We start from the raw sequence: 16,664 nt of genomic DNA, 5'->3' as shown, positions 1-16,664 counted from the left end.
TCTTAAACAGGACACAAAAAGCACTGCCATAAAGAAAAAGTTTATAAATTGGATTTCATTAAAATTAAGAACTCTTGTCAACAATAATGTGAACATGGATGTACGTGGAGAGCATTATGCTAAGTGAAATAAGTCAGACAGAGAAAGATAAATACTGTATGATATCACTTGTATGTGGAATCTAAAAATTACAACAAACTAGTAAATAAAATAAAAAGTAGCAGACTCACAGATATAAAGAACAAACTAGTGGTTACCATTTGGAAGAGGGAAAGGGGAGGGGCAAGATAGGGATAGGGGATTTAAAAAAGGGTTATTATGGGATTATATGAAATAATGTGTGTGAAAATTGTAAAGTACTATAGAGTTTAAAGAATAGTTCATTCAAGTACAAAAAAGTTTAAAAAAGAATAAATTAGAAAAAATAAAATTAAGAACTCTTTATATCAAAAGACACCATTAAGAGAGTGAAAAAGCAAGCTACAGTCTGAGAGAAAATACTTGAAATACATATGTCCATCAAAGGATTCATATCCAGAATACATGAAGAACTTCTAGAAACCAATAATAAACCCAATTTTAAAAAGACAAAAGACTTGAGCAAGTATGTCACCAAAGAGGATTCCAAATGACCAATAAATATGTAGAAAGGTACTTAACCTCCGTAGTCATCAGAAAAAAAATTGTTTTCATATTTTATTTATTTTATTTTTATGGCTGTGTTGGATCTTAGTGTGGCACGCGGGATCCTTGTTGAAGCATGTGGGATCTTTTGTTGCAGCGTGCAGGCTCTTCATTGCAGTGCACGGTCTTCTCTCTAGTTTTGGCATGTGGGTTTTCTCTTCTCTAGTTGTGGCACGTGGTCTCCAGAGCACGTGGGCTCTCTAGTTGAGACGCGCAAGCTCAGTAGTTGTGGTGTGTGGGATTCGTTGCCCCACGGCACATGGGATCTTAGTTCCCTGACCAGGGATCAAACATGCGTCCCCTGTATTGGAAGGTGGATTCTTTACCATTGGACCATCAGGGATGTCCCCAGAAAATTTTAACCACAGTAAGATACCACTATATATCCACCCAGAATGGCTAAAATAAAAAAGACTGACGCAAAAGTGTTTGTAAAGACATGGAGCAACTGGAACTCTCATACACTGCTAGTGGGCATATGAATTGGTACAACCACTTTGGAAAATTGTTTTGGCACTGTCTGCCTAAACTAAGCATATGCCTACCTATGGGGCAGCAATTCCACTCCTAGGTATATACCCAAGAGAAATGAGTGCCTATGAGTGCCCAAGGACTTGTACATGGAGGACCCTAGCAACTTTATTCATAATTACCAAAAGATGGAAACAACCCAAGGGCCCATCAGCAGCCATGTGAATAAGCAGATTGTGGTATATCCACACAATGGAGTACACTCAGCAATGAAAAAGAGCCTTTGGATAAAACATTAACTGGGAGGGACATGAGGAAACCTAGGGAGCTAGAAATGTTTTGTAATTTGATTTGTTTGGTGATTGCATGGGGATTTAAATATCTGAAAACATTATGGACTGGTACACATAAGATTTGTGTAGTTTAATGTATGTTGCAAACTATTTTGTTATGTGTACATTGGGGAAAAAAATATATGGTAGTCTTTTTCTTGAGCTGTTGGAAGGAGGTTGGGGAGCTGAAACAGTGTCCGAGGCCAGGGCAGGCTGGAGGGGAGGCGAGGATGTGAGAGGAGGTGAGAAGCAGGAGTTTTCACTGCCATGGTGCTCCCATGTGTTCCTTCTCATCCTTACCCATCTCGACCTCACATCCTGCAGCACATGAGCAATGGCTACCACCAGTCCCTGGCATGCTCCTTACTTTGTAGAGAGGGTCAGCACTTGGGAGGGAGGGTGGCCTTTGCTAACTGTGGTGCTGTTGAAACGAGAGGTGCATCTATCTGGTGCTCTCCTCGGACTCCCTGTAATGTCCCAACCTGGAAGGGGAGGGAACCTGCCTGTTGGCTAGCTTTACCCGAAGGTGAGGGTTAGTTACATGGTGGTGGTGGTTGGTGTTACTGGGTAGGTTGGGGGGATCCAGTGGGGAGGTGGAAGCTGCCTCTGTCTCGTAGCACATCACTCAGCACCCACACCCTGTGCTGATCCTCAACAACAGATTAAAGCCTGCCCTGTAGGTTGCCCAGGGCAGCCCAGTGGGTCTGCTGGGCAGATATCCAAGCTGACTGGCATGAGGTTCCCTGGGCCGGGGTTTGTGCTCCAGAGGATCCCTGGCTCTGTGCTTGAGTGCCCTTGCTGGTGTCTTTCCCACAGGAGAAGGACATGCTTCATTTCCAGGCCTCTCTGCTTGAGACAGAAAAAGCACTCTGGTTGTGGATCTGAAGGCCAGCATGGTTTGACTTTTATCTATTTATGTCCTTGTGGTCTTCCATATTCTGTAAAAGTTTTAAGCCACTTTGCCAGGAGAAGATGAGGAAAGTGCAGGGATTAAGAGTATACTAGGCTCTGGAGCCAGAATGCCTGGGTTTCCAGGCATGACTTGGTACCAGGGACACGTGGCAGCCTGTGCTCACGCACCACCGAGGACAGTGCATTGGCTGGTGCCCTTGAGCAAGTCGCTCTGTCCCTCCGCGCTTCAGTCTCTTTGTTGAATGATAGAGGATAAGTTAGAGATGAATCTGGAGAACATGAGAAGAGTAAGAGTACCACCATTGGGTTGTTGTGTGGATTTAGTGAGGTAATTAGTGTCAAGCACTAAGGACAGTGCCTGGTACACAGTCAGTGCTCCATGGATGTTAGCGGTGGTGCTGGTGGTGACAGTGAAGAGCGTTTAGACATGCTGGAATAGTAAAGGGCATAAGGGCCCACGGTGGACCCGGAGTGCCAGTGGGTGGGAAGCACCTGGAGCTTACCTGCCCATGTCAGGGCTCAGGGAATATTCGATCACTTTCTATTTTTATTGTGCCATCATCTGACCACAGGCCCTCAGTCCCTTATCCACAGTTATGGAATCAAGAAACTGCATGTTTTAAAAAGTTTGATGTAAACTTATTTGGTGACCAAACCTGACTTGCGTTAATAGGAGGCTCTTTATAGTGTGTAGCAGAAATAGTCATATGTTCACCTGCAGAAATGTTTATGTACTTGACTGTGGGTGCTGCACCTGACCCTCCTGGGGTTTTACATAACATACTGTACATACTTCATATTACCTTTCTAAAATGCAAACGTTATGAATTCTGAAACATGTCCAGCTCCGAGGGTTGGGAAGAGTTGTCAGCTGTGGTTTATTCTCCAGTTGGCCAGTTTGGCCAATTTCTCTTTTTCGTTAATATGAAAGGACCCTGCAGTGAGTATCCTTGATAGACTTGGAATTGCTGGGTCAGTGGGCAGGCAGATTTTAAATGTTTATAGCTCTTAGCAGATTGCCTTTCAAAGAGACGAGAGAAAATGACAATTCATTCCACCAATAGTGAAGCCCTCCGTAACCTCCGGCCAGTCCCACATCCCTCCTTAGAGGCAGCCGTTTGAGAGCGCTGTCTCCTGAGTAGTCTGCGGCCCAGGCCCAGACTCTCATCCGCACCCACGCAGACGCTTCGAGCCAGTCTGTGGGGGGATGAGGGTGCACCGCTGTGTCCACGCCAGTGGCCAGAGCACTGTTTGGTATCTGACCAAGGGGCCGGCCTCAAGGGAAGGCACTGCATGGGCTCAAGCTGGCTGCCGGCACTGTGGGCCACGGCGTGATGTCCCCGCGCGGCAGGGCTGCCCGTGTCATTGTCTCCGGTTCAGTTTATCTCTGGCCACGGCAGCCCTCAGGGGCAGTGGCCTTGTTTTTAGTCAAGGCCTCTGGGCCACATTTTTTGGCCACTATAGAGGTGAGGTCATCTGGGGCGGGTGGCTTGGGGCGTTGTGGTCACAGCCCCACTTGTCCAGTCGGCCTTCAACTCTGACTTTGGCGGACAGAAAAAGAAAAAATGTATCCAGCTCTCTCCCTGTTTTGATAAAAGCCTGGAGAACAAACCCTGACTGTTGTTTACTGATAAATGTTTATAAAGCCCCCAAGAGCCAAGCATGATTCAGAGCCAGGAACAGGCAGGCTTCTACAAATCTCTCCAGGGGGTGTGTTCCCTTCTGAGATCTGAGGCTGAAAAGAATATTTGGTGAAGAGTCTTAATTTGTTATTTGCATGCTGTGAAGGTTTTTTTTTCCCTTAGTATATCTTTTTTTTGCCAAGTATTTATTAAGCACCAACTATATGCCTAACCCAACTCAGGTGGGGCATTATGGAAGCAGAGTGGGCTCTGGAATTAGATTGCATGGGTTCAAATCCCATCCTCTAGTGATGATTTTTGGGACCTTGGGCAAGTTAATTAGCCATCTGTGCCTCAATTTCCTTCTATTCAAAAGGGAGATCATGATAGCATCCACTTCATTGAGTAGGAGAAGAGGAAATGAGGTAATGCTTGAGAAATACTGAACCTGATGCATGTTAGGTGTTATATCATTAGTAGTTATTATGAATTAGCATTAGGCGTTCACATGCAGTCAGAACTAGGAGGCGGAAAATTGAATGGGAAAGACCTGATTTCTGTTCTTGAGAGTTTGCAGTCTGTTTGGGGAGACTAGATTAAGGCACTTGTTACTATTAGCAATTAATATGTGACAGTAGCAATTAAGTGCAAATGGTGTGGCTTGTATTGCAAGTCCTACAGGAGTTTGGGGGGGATTCCTGGGGGGCAATGGTGGTGTGCCAGGTGGGCGTGTCCATGGGTATGTCAGGTGGGTAAAAGGAGTGAAGGAGAGACAGAGGAAGGACCATGCAGCGGGGGTCAGGGGAACATTCCAGGTCTGTCTGGTGAACAGCTCTTGTCAGGATTGGGGGTGGTGAGGAAGTCACCTGGGACCTGCTTCATCCAGAGGTGAAATGACACATGCCTGTGGAGTGGAAATGGATGAGAGAGGCAGAGACACTGTTGCTGCTGCTTTTTCTCCTCTTTCTCCCCCTCCTTCTTTTCCTCTCTCCCTCCTTCTTCTATAGTTATAAACGCATTTATTGAATTTTCATAACTGTTGACCACCAATTGTGGGATGCAAAGTTGGGAAATGTAGCATGTCTGTATTGATTTATAGAAAACAAACAAGCGGCAACCTTCTTTTTGAGAGGATTATGGAAACTCTGGTAGACTTGGGGGAAACTGTTGAATAGACAAACTTTACCTGGTTCTGCCTTTCCTACAGACAAACTCATACAGCAAGCGCTCTTGTGTTTGATGTCATTGGTTCATTGTTGTCTTGTGAGAGTCATCCTTGTTGCATGTAGCGCTGTGGATCATATGTTCTCATACGCTGTGAATTACCACCTTTTATTTCATTCATTCTACTGTTGATGGGCATTTGGGTCACTTCTGGTTTGGAGCTGGAGGTAAGCCAAATACTGGCCCCTCGAAAGATATTCATGACCTCATCCCTGGTCACAGGTGCCATTCACTGGTAACACTTGTGACTATGTCACTTTATGTTGCAAAGGGACTTTGTAGATGTGATTAAGTTAAGGGTCTTGACATGGGGAGATGATCTTGAATTCTCTGGGTGGGCCCAGTGTAGTTACAAGGATCCTTGTAAGAGGGATACAGGAGGGTCTGGTCAGAGGATGAGATATGACGATGGAAGCAGAGGTGAGAGAAGAGGGAGATTTGAAGGTGCTATGTTGCTGGTTCTGAAAAGGAGGAAGGGGCCATGAGCCGAGGAATACAGGTGACCTCTAGGAGCTGGAAAAGGCAAGGTAATGGATTCTCCCCTAGAGCCTCCAGAAGAAATGCAGTCCTGCTGACCCATTTCTGACCTCCAGAACTATAAGATGACAAATTTGTGTTGTTTTAGGTCACTAAGTTTGTGGTTATTCGTTATAATAGTAGTAGGAAACTAATACAGGACTGTTATGCATAGTAGTACTGAGAACATTCTGGAAAATATGTACCAGAATGGTGCATGTATGTACCTAGGAGCAAATGCAGGTTGAATAGATATTGCCACCGTCTTCCAGAGTGATTGGACCCATTTATGCTCCCACCAGCAGCAGGATATGAGAGTTCTGGTTGCTTCACATCCTCACCAACACTTGGTCTTCCTGAGAAGAGATATTTTTCAAAGAAGAATTAGCAAGATTTGGTGTCCAGTGGACACCTGATAGGAAGTTGATGCTGAGCAGATGCTGGTCACCACTGATCCAGCCAGCTGAGGAGAGGAAGGGGGCAGTGGTGGGGAGAATTAGGATTCTTCTTCCGTGGAAGAGGAAGCGACTGGCATAGGAAATACTGATTAGCTTTAGATTAATACAGAGCTTGCTGGCTGAAGAGTTAGAACAGCACTCATCTTTGTGACTTGCTGATTACCCAAGGTGAGTGGTGGGTCTTGTGGGGTGGAGGAGAGGTCTGTGCTGCTCAGCCAGCTCCTCAGACTTTGAAAATTGCCCTCTCATAAGTGCTGTGACCTTAATCACAAGCTAATCACAACTGCTGTGAACTCCAGTTGTGCCGTCCCTAAGATGGGTGTGATTCTGCCTTCCCTGGGTGGCTGCGGGTGGATGAGAGGAGCCTCTGTGTGAGAGCCATGAGTTTACTGCCTGCAAATAGGAGGTTCTGAGTCAGTGGTAGCTCTGGTCATTACCGACAGCAGTAATGAGCACATAAACGCCTACAGAAGTTGGCAATTCTGGGTTCAGAATGAGTGTTCAGGGGCTGAATGGCTGTCCTGGGAGGGGTCTGAGAATATCACCAGGGCATCCAGGGTGGGTGAGGTCAATCCCTGTAGGGCTTTAGAGAGACACTGTCTCCCCACAACCCTGAAACTGCTTTTGAAACTATTTGTTCATTCATTCATTCATACATTCAACCAGTACTGAGCTTTACCTTGAACATTATAATACATTTGTTAGTTCTTCTTTCTCTAATTGCTTTAGATGTAAGTTTAGGTTGTTTATTTGAGATTTTTCTTATTTCTTGAGGTAAGATTGTATTGCTATAAACTTTCCTCTTAGAACTGCTTTTGCTGCATCCCATAGGTTTTGGGTCATCTTGTTTTCATTGTCATGTGTTTCTAGGTATTTTTTGATTTCCTCTTTGATTTCATCAGTAATCTCTTGGTTAGTGTATTGTTTGACCTCCATGTATTTGCATTTTTTAAAAGTTTTTTTTCCTGTAGTTGATATCTAGTCTCATAGTGTTGTGGTTGGAAAAGATACTTGATACAATTTCAATTTTCATAAATTTACCGAGGATTGATTTGTGATCCAAGATATAATCTATCCTGGAGAATGGTCCATGAGCACTTGAGAAGAAAGTGTATTCTGTTGTTTTGGGATGGAATGTCCTATAAATATCAATTAAGTCCATCTGGTCTAGTGTGTCATTTAAAGCTTGTGTTTCCGTATTTATTTTCATTTTGGATGATCTGTCCATTGGTGAAAGTGGGGTGTTAAAAGTCCCCTACTATGGTTGTGTTACTGTCAATTTCCCCTTTTATGGCTGTTAGCATTTGCCTTATGTATTGAGGTGCTCCTAAGTTGGGTGCATAAATATTTACAGTTGTTAAAGTTAGCAGAAGGAAAGAAATCATAAAGATCAGATGAGAAATAAATGAAATAAATGAAAAAGAAATGAAGGAAACAGTAGCAAAGATCAATAAAACTAAACACCAGTTCTTTGAGAAGATAAACAAAATAGATAAACCACTAGCCAGACTCATCAAGAAAAAAAGGGAGAAGACTCAAATCAATAGAAATAGAAATAAAAAAGAAGTAACAACTGGCACTGCAGAAGTACAAAGGATCATGAGAGACTACTACAAGCAACTCTATGCCAATAAAATGGACAACCTGGAAGAAATGGACAAATTCTTAGAAAAGTACAACCTTCCAAGACTGAACCAGGTAAAAATAGAAGATATGAACAGACCAATCACAAGCACTTAAATTGAAACTGTGATTAAAGATCTTCTAACAATCAAAAGCCCAGGACCAGATGGCTTCACGGGTGAATTCTATGAAACATTTAGAGAAGAGCTAACACCTATCCTTCTCAAACTCTTCCAAAATATAGCAGAGGGAGGAACACTTCCAAATCTTTCTACGAGGTCACCATCACCCTGATACCAAAACCAGACAAAGATGTCACAAAAAAAGAAAGCTGTAGCCAGTATCACTGATGAACGTAGATGCAGAAGTCCTCAAGAAAATACTCGCAAACAGAATCCAACAGCACATTAAAAGGATCATACACCACGATCAAGTGGGGTTTATCCCAGGAATGCAAGGATTCTTCAGTATACGCAAATCAATGTGATACACCATATTAACAAATTGAAGGAGAAAAACCACGTGATCATCTCAATAGATGGCAGAAAAAGCTTTTGACAAAATTCAACACCCATTTATGATAAAAACGCTCCAGAAAGTGAGCATAGAGGGAACCTACCTCAACATAATAAAGGCCATATATGACAGACCCACAGCCAACATCGTGCTCAATGGTGAAACACTGAAACCATTTCCTCTAAGATCAGGAACAAGACAAGGTTGTCCACTCTCACCAGTATTCTTCAACATAGTTTTGGAAGTTTTAGACACAGCTATCAGAGAAGAAAAAGAAATAAAAGGAATCCAAATCAGAAAAGAAGAAGTAAAACTGTCATTGTTTACAGATGACATGATACTATACATAGAGGATCCTAACAATGCTACCAGAAAACTACTAGAGCTAATCAATGAATTTGGTAAAGTAGCAGGATACAAAATTAAGGCACAGAAATCTCTTGCATTCCTATACACTAATGATGAAAAATCTGAAAGAGAAATTAAGGAAACATGCCCATTTACCATTGCAGCAAAAAGAATAAAATACCTAGGAATAAACCTACCTAAGGAGACAAAAGACCTGTATGCAGAAAACTATAAGACACTGATGAAAGAAATTAAAGATGATACAAACAGATGGAGAGATATACCATGTTCTTGGATTGGAAGAATCAACACTGTGAAAATGACTATACTACCCAAAGCAATCTACACATTCAGTGCAATCCCTATCAAACTACCACTGGCATTTTTCACAGAACTAGAATGAAAAATTTCACAATTTGTATGGAAACACAAAAGACCCCGAAAGTCAAAGCAATCTTGAGAAAGGAAAACAGAGCTGGAGGAATCAGGCTCCCTGACTTCAGACTATACTACAAAGCTACAGTAATCAAGACATTTTGGTATTGGCACAAAAACAGAAATACAGATCAATGGAACAGGATAGAAAGCCCAGAGATAAACCCACGCACATATGGTCACCTTATCTTTGATAAAGGGGGAAGAACATACAATGGAGAAAAGAACCCTCTTCAGTAAGTGGCACTGGGGGCTTCCCTGGTGGCGCAGTGGTTGAGAGTCTGCCTGCCGATACAGGGGACATGGGTTCGTGCCCTGGTACGGGAAGATCCCACATGCCGCGGAGCGGATAGGCCCGTGAGCCATGGCCGCTAGGCCTGCGCGTCCGGAGCCTGTGCTCCGCAACCGGAGAGGCCACATCAGTGAGAGGCCTGTGTACCACAAAAAAAAAAAAAAAAAGTGGCGCTGGGAAAACTGGACAGCTACATGTAAAACAATGAAATTAGAACACTTCCTAACACCATACACAAAAATAAACTCAAAGTGGATAAAAGACCTAAATGTAAGGCTAGACACTAAAAAACTCTTAGAGGAAAACTTAGGCAGAACACTCTATGACATAAATCACAGCAAGATCCTTTTTGACCCACCTCCTAGAGAAGTGGAAATAAAAACAAAAATAAACAGACGGGACCTAATGAAACTTAAAGCTTTTGCACAGCAAAGGAAACCATAAACAAGACAAAAAGATAACCCTCAGAATGGGAGAAAAGAACGAAGCAACTGACAAAGGATTAATCTCCAAAATATACAAGCAGCTCATGCAGTTCAATATCAAAAAAACAAACAACGCAATCCAAAAATGCGTGGAAGACCTAAATAGACGTTTCTCTGGAGAAGATATACAGATTGCCAACAAACACATGAAAGGATGCTCAACATCACTAATCATTAGAGAAATGCAAATCAAAACCACAGTGAGGTATCCCTTCACACCAGTCAGGATGGCCATCATCAAAAAATCTACAAACAGTAAATGCTGGAGAGGGTGCGGAGAAAAGAGAACCTTCCTGCACTGTTGGTGGGAATGTAAATTGATAAAGCCACTATTGAGAACAGTATGGAGGTTCCTTAAAAAACAAAAATAGAATTACCATATGACTCAGCAATCCCACTACTGGGCACATACTGTGAGAAAACCGTAATTCAAAAAGAGACGTGTACCCCAGTGTTCATTGTAGCACTATTTACAATAGCCAGGACATGGAAGCAACCTAAGTAAGTGTCCATCAACAGATGAATGGATAAAGAAGATGCAGCTCATATATATAATGGAATATTGCTCAGCCATAAAAAGAAACAAAATTGAATTATTTGTAGTGAGGTGGATGGACCTAGAGTCTGTCATACAGAGTGAAGCAAGTCAGAAAGAGAAAAACAAATACCGTATGCTAACACATGTATATGGAATCTAAAAAAAAGAAAAGAAAGGAAAAAATCGTTCTGAAGAACCAAGGGGCGGGACAGGAATAAAGATGCAGATGTAGAGGATGGACTTGAGGACACGGGGAGGGGGAAGGGGATGCTGGGACGAAGTGAGAGAGTGGCATTGACATGTATACACTACCAAATGTAAAACTGATAGGGAGTGGGAAGCAGCTGCATAGCACAGGGATATTAGCTCAGTGTTTTGTGACCACCTAGTGGGGTGGGATAGGGAGGGTGGGAGGGAGGCTTAAGAGGGAGGGGATATGGGGATATATGTATACATATAGCTGATTCACTTTGTTATACAGCAGCAACTAACACAACACTGTAAAGCAATTATACTCCAATAAAGATGTTAAAAAAAAATACAGTGGTTAGGAACACAGACTTGAACCCCCTGGTTCAAGTCATGGCTTTGCCATTTGGTGTCTGTATGGCCTTTGACAAATCTTAACCCAGTTTTCCATTTCATAGAGTGAGGCAGTGCCTGCCTCCTAGGGCTGATGTGAGAATTCAATGAAATAATCCATGTCAGTGTCTGCACCTTGGGCATCCCTCAGTGCTGGGATACAGAGATGGGTGTCCCCAGTGCCGGATCCTAGCCACGGGCTGAAGGACAGTGGTTTCTTGATGGCTGTCTACAGAATACCTTCTCCAACACCAGGAGGGAAAACCTGAAACCCTGACCCAGAATTAGCCTGTGAAGGCAGGCTCTGACCTCGTTGCTGCAGGGGAAATGTGACTTAGAGGAGAGTTTGCTGTTGGCGTCATTTGGGATGTAGGTATCAAATCCTCTTGCAGCAGTTACTGTGCTGTGTAAGAGCTTGCTACACTGAGCAAACTTGACTTCCAGGCCAAGGTGAGGTGGGCCAAGGTGTTCACAGCCGCAGAAGTGACCCTGGTGTGAGCTACTGATTTCTCCCCTCTCCCTTCGTGGCAGAAATGCAGTAGCACCTCTGGGACTCTGAGTTCAAGTCCCATTACCCTTCCACATTCACATCCACATCCCTCCTTCCAGGGTCCATATCTTCCCTCTTGCCTTGTTCTGGGTCCCTGCATAATGCACATGCCACAGCTGAAGAAGTTAAGCTCTGATGGAAGCCAGGGCAGTGGCCTCAGACAGGAATCCAGATGCTAAAAATACCTCTTAGTGTGCTCTTTGCAAGTTAAAGAGCAGAGTTGGAGGCTGTGGCTGGGGATTCTCCCCAACACTGACTCTGTCCAACACATCATGGTGCAGGGTCCCAGGTATCTGGTCCTGCTCACCTGGATCTGAAAGTTTGTTCACATGGTGCTTTGATCTGGGAGAAAGCCAGACCCACAGTGGAGCAGATGGAGGATTTTGGAGGAGATTTGGCCAAACAGCCTATGATGCTCAACCATCAAAACTGCTGATGCAGTGGAGCTGGGCCATAATGACAGCACCAGCGTGAAGGTCATGGGTGTCAAAACTATCCTGGACCCCTTTTTGCCTAGGAGGCTCCAGGCTGGAGACCAAGACACCATCCCTCAATATGGTCTGCACAGCCAGTTCTTCCTGCATTGAAAATGACAGCTGTTTCTTTGGTTATAAATGAAGTAGCTGGTTCATGTTTGGGCCATGGTGCAGAAAGAGAATCTATCTTTTAATGCTAAAGCCACACCCTGAGTGGTGAGGAATGCAGTTCCTGAGACTGGAGAGGGAACCTCCGAGTTGTAGCTCAGACTCATCCTGGGGCAGACGTGCAGGGAGTGGAATAGTGGGCCGAATCCTCCACCATTGGAATGTTCTCCCTCTAGCTCTGTCTCTCTGTCTCTGTCCCTGTGTTTCCTAGTCTCTGTCACTCCTAAGCAGAGACTAAAATCCTTAAATGTGGGTATCGTGTACATTCAGGTGGCATTTTACCATCCCGAGTAGTTGTTTAGTGAAGTGAAGCTCACAAGTCATACTTGTGGGTCCCAGTGTTCCTAATTCCATACCAGGTGCTCTGCTTTCAAGGCGCTTCACACAGGAAGAGATTACATGCTTATTAACACCTCTTCATCCATCGAACACTGATTGAGTACCTACTTGAAATTGCATGTGGTTTTACCAAAATTGTGACCCCAAATAATTTGGACTCACCTGTCTCCACAGACACAGACTGTCCCAAGCTCCAAATAACCAAACCCACCCTCAGAAGGGCCCCAGTGATAATATTTAACTGTAGTGCCAACTCAGTGAGACTTAACCAGCCATAAAAACAAGACCCAATAAAACTTAAAGTTTTATTAAACTTAAAGTGACTTAAAGAACAAAGACATTTCTCTCTAAGGTAGTAGTTCCCAGGAGAGAGGGCACCTGTGCTCCATGCAGTCAGTCACAGGCCCAAGTGCCTTCTATCTTGTTCCTTTGTTATTTCCAAGTGCATTGTCATCATCTGCATGGTCAGAGCTGAGTTCCAGCCAGTGGGAACCAAGGGGAAGGATGGACAAGGCATGCCCATGTCTTGAGACCTACGTGGAGAAGTGGAACATATCACATCCTTTCACATTCCATTGGGAACTCAGATACCTGGCTGCACCTAGCTGCAAGGATGCCTGGGAAATATAGTCCTTGATGAAACTCAAGTAACCTATGGACAAAGGGGAGAATGGATTTTGATGGACACTAGGCAACCTTTGACATATTCCTTTTGTATGTATTTAATGCATCTCTTTGTGTTAACATAAATGTACCCAGGTTATAAATGTTGGTTATTTTCCTTTTTCAGAAAGAAGACCTGGATCTGCCACACAGTGTCTATGGACAGTTCCAGAGTAATGAATCAGTGTGTCTTCAGAGAAATGGAAGAAAACAAGGAAAGGTAAAAGTATCTTTAAAAATTAAAATTAAAAAAAATTCTTACATGCAACAATTAAATGTAATGCAGGACTTCTTATAAGTCAGTGGAGGCCAACAAGAATTTGGAGATAGCAAAATTTCATGTGTCCCGTTTTCATACCTTGAGTTTCTGACACCAGAGGAAGGATACCTTTCCTGTATGAGGGAATTTTTCTAAGATTTAGAAGGAAGAGTTGGTATATAGAACTGATGTGGTATAGCATTAAATATCTGATTCTGTCATTCCAAGAAACTATGGGCTTATGCTCAGATGTGTTGTGTCTGCATTTGTGGGTGGCCAGTCCCCCAAGAGGAGGTGAAGGCAGACCCTTAGCTCTCGGCAGCTACATCTTCTCTTGAAGTCATCATCTCTTCCTGTTCCTTCCACCTCCTCTTTTTTGTTCCTTAAAAATAAATGTATTAATTTAATTTAAATACCCAAGAAATGCATTGGTACGTTTTTCTAGTTAAAAATAAGAGTGAAATCCCCATTGATCCCCAAGTTTCATTCCCAGCACCCACCCCACTCCTACCTTTCCCAGAATAACCACTGTGACCTACTTTGTGAATTTCCTTACAGAGCTTTTACTAGGAGTCTATATACATAGAAAAACAAAGTCATTTTTTCCTTCCTTTCCTTTTTCTTTCTTTCTGTTCTTTAAATACAGTCTGTCATACTGTGCTTGCTGGTCTATTCTGTAACCTTTTTATTTTATTTATTTATTTATTTTAATAATTTTTTAAAAATTCGTTTATTTTATTTATTTATTTTTGGCTGTATTGGGTCTTCATTGCTGTGCGTGGGCCCTCTCTAGTTGCGGCGAGCCCGGGCTACTCTTCGCTGTGGTGCGCAGGCTTCTCATTGCAGTGAGAGACTTCTCTTGTCGTGGAGCATGGGTTCTAGGCACGTGGGCTTCAGCAGTTGTGGCACGTGGGCTCAGCAGCTGCAGCTCACGGACTCCAGAGCATAGGCTCAGCAGCTGTGGCACACGGGCCCATTTGCTCCGCAGCATCTGGAATCTTCCCGGACCAGGGCTTGAACCCATGTCCCTGCATTTGCAGGCAGACTCGCAACCACTGCAGTACCAGGGAAGCCCCTGTAACCTTTTTAAAACATTCAATAATATGTCTTTAAATGTTTTCAAGACAGTACATGTGAGTCTAACTTGTTTTGTTGCAAAGTGAGTATCGTATCCATGGCATGAGAATCTCACTGTTTATCGAGCTGTTTTCCTGTTGGTGGTGGGGGGTGGGTGGGTTCTGTTTTTCGCCCTTACAGCAGTGGAGTGCTTTGATGCACTTTCTGGCTTACGCCTCCAAGCACATGAGCAGATAGTTCTCTTAGGTAGATGGTTATCGAGGAGTGAAGTTGTTGGGCCATCCTTTGCTTGCATTTAAGATCTTGATAAATGCTGCCAAATCGTTCTCTAAAGAGCACCAGTTATCGGCAGGATACCAGATTTCCTGTTTGCCCGCCTCCTGCCACACCTCAGCTCTTCATGCTTTTTAATTTTTGCCAGTCTGTTGGGTTAACAGCGGTATCTCTCCATGGTTGTAATTTCCTCCCCCTTCTCTTTACTCTGAGGAAGTTCGTCTTCTCAGGTCTCTCTGTTTCCCAATGGCCCTGGCGAGCCTCTGTCCTTACAGGGACCCAGTGATTATCCTGAGGCCCAGGGCACCTGGACAGGCTGGGTCCTTCCCAAGAGTGGGCACCTGTTTGTTTCTTTTCTGAAAAGTATCCAAGTCTGCTCTTCCAGTAGCGTTCATCCCAGGATCACCTGCTTCTCTCTGGATCCTGGAGTGGGTTGGGAGAGCCTTGGGTTGGATTTCCTGACTCAGATGATTTCATCCACTACCACCACCATCCTTGGCAACAATCTGAGTATGTACTGTGTGTCAGGCTCTGTGTGGATCACTTGGCTTACTCATCTCATTTAATTCTCACCGTGGTGAGGAAGGGAGATGTGTTGTTACCCCCATTATGTCCATTAGGTGATGTGAGGACAGAAATTCCCTCAAAACCAACCCAAGCAACAAAAGACCAACAAATACTCTGTCTTGCCGCGGAGCCCCAGCTCCTACCCATTGCTCTCACTTTGAGTGACAGACAGACCCATGCTTGCCGAGTGGCGAGTTCTCCTGTGGTCATAGCTTATGGACCACATGCAGCCATTAGGCCCATGTTCGCAGTGGCCTTGACCACACTCACGTGGCCTTCCCAGAGGAGAGTGTAGCAGTGGAGAGTGTGGTTTGGGTTTTGTTTGCTTCCAGCATATGAACACAGGCTCTTTCATTTCACCAGCCCCTCTATTCTGGTGTACAGTTGGGGGTGGCAGTCTCACCCGTATTCGTCCAGAATACTTCTCTGGAAAGGGGTTTTTGTCATAGGGAGTAAATCTACTTTATTAGGATAAATATGCCCACTGAGCTATGGTCGAAGAGGAAGTTCTTCACTCACCCCCATAGACCTGATCAGTCACCCTCCCTAAAACGTTTAATTTGAGACACCGTTCTAAAAGCAGGCAGAGTGCAGTTTCAGAGGTCTTCCTGAGCCCCGGCCCCTGCCCCCCATTAGGTTTCAGAGACGTAAATGTGTAGAGCCAGCAGAGGTCCTAGGCTCACTGTCTGGTTTCTTGCTTCCCCATCAGGACAGTGGGAAGCAGTGAGGCCTAGAGGGAGGAAATGATTGTCCAGGTTCACACAGAGCCAAGCTGCGGTCTCAGGCCTCCGGGGGTTGGCTCTGGCTCTTTTCACAACATCACAGCTACTTCTCGCATGATCATTAGGACGCTGACCAGTACTTGTTCCAAAAATTGAGCTTATTACGCAGATAATGCCTTGAAGGAAACCAGCCCATTGATCAATCAGTTGATTATTCATTCATTGGGAGTTTATGAAATACTGTTGTGGGCACAAGAGACAGCAAGTTGAGTAAGATATGAATTCTCAGGGAATTCCGGGTCTTGGCTGGGGGGTGGATGGGCTTTTGCGCACGCAGTAAGCAGTGGTTAAGTAGAAAACTTTAATTCTTCCTTGGTCGATGGGGATAATAATAGTACCTCCTGCAGTGGGTTGTTGGAGCATGTCCTGAGTTAATCATAGTAAAGCACCTGGTATTGAGTAAGCACCCAATTAAGGCAGCTGTTTTCATTTTTGTTTGTTTATTTTTAATCCCACATAGAGTGAGGAACCT

The 16,664-nt window shown here is 44.0% G+C and overlaps 1 protein-coding gene across 2 annotated transcripts in view; it reads left to right on the top strand.

Annotated features, from left to right (window-relative positions):
• ARHGEF3 (Rho guanine nucleotide exchange factor 3) overlaps nucleotides 1–16,664 on the top strand; it is a 311,369-nt gene that overhangs the window by 19,929 nt on the left and 274,776 nt on the right. For both annotated transcript variants that reach the window (XM_024746368.1, XM_024746369.1), the window contains exon 2: nucleotides 13,362–13,454. In XM_024746368.1, the coding sequence (XP_024602136.1) occupies nucleotides 13,393–13,454 (62 nt within the window). In that variant the 5' untranslated portion in view covers nucleotides 13,362–13,392. The remainder of the gene's footprint in view (nucleotides 1–13,361; nucleotides 13,455–16,664) is intronic.

This window comes from Neophocaena asiaeorientalis, unplaced genomic scaffold (assembly GCF_003031525.2).
Source record: "Neophocaena asiaeorientalis asiaeorientalis breed wild unplaced genomic scaffold, Neophocaena_asiaeorientalis_V1.1 scaffold251, whole genome shotgun sequence".
NCBI classification, from domain to species: Eukaryota; Metazoa; Chordata; class Mammalia; order Artiodactyla; family Phocoenidae; genus Neophocaena; species Neophocaena asiaeorientalis.
Note: the sequence above shows the minus strand (reverse complement) of the source record. Positions and strands in the feature narration are given on the sequence as shown.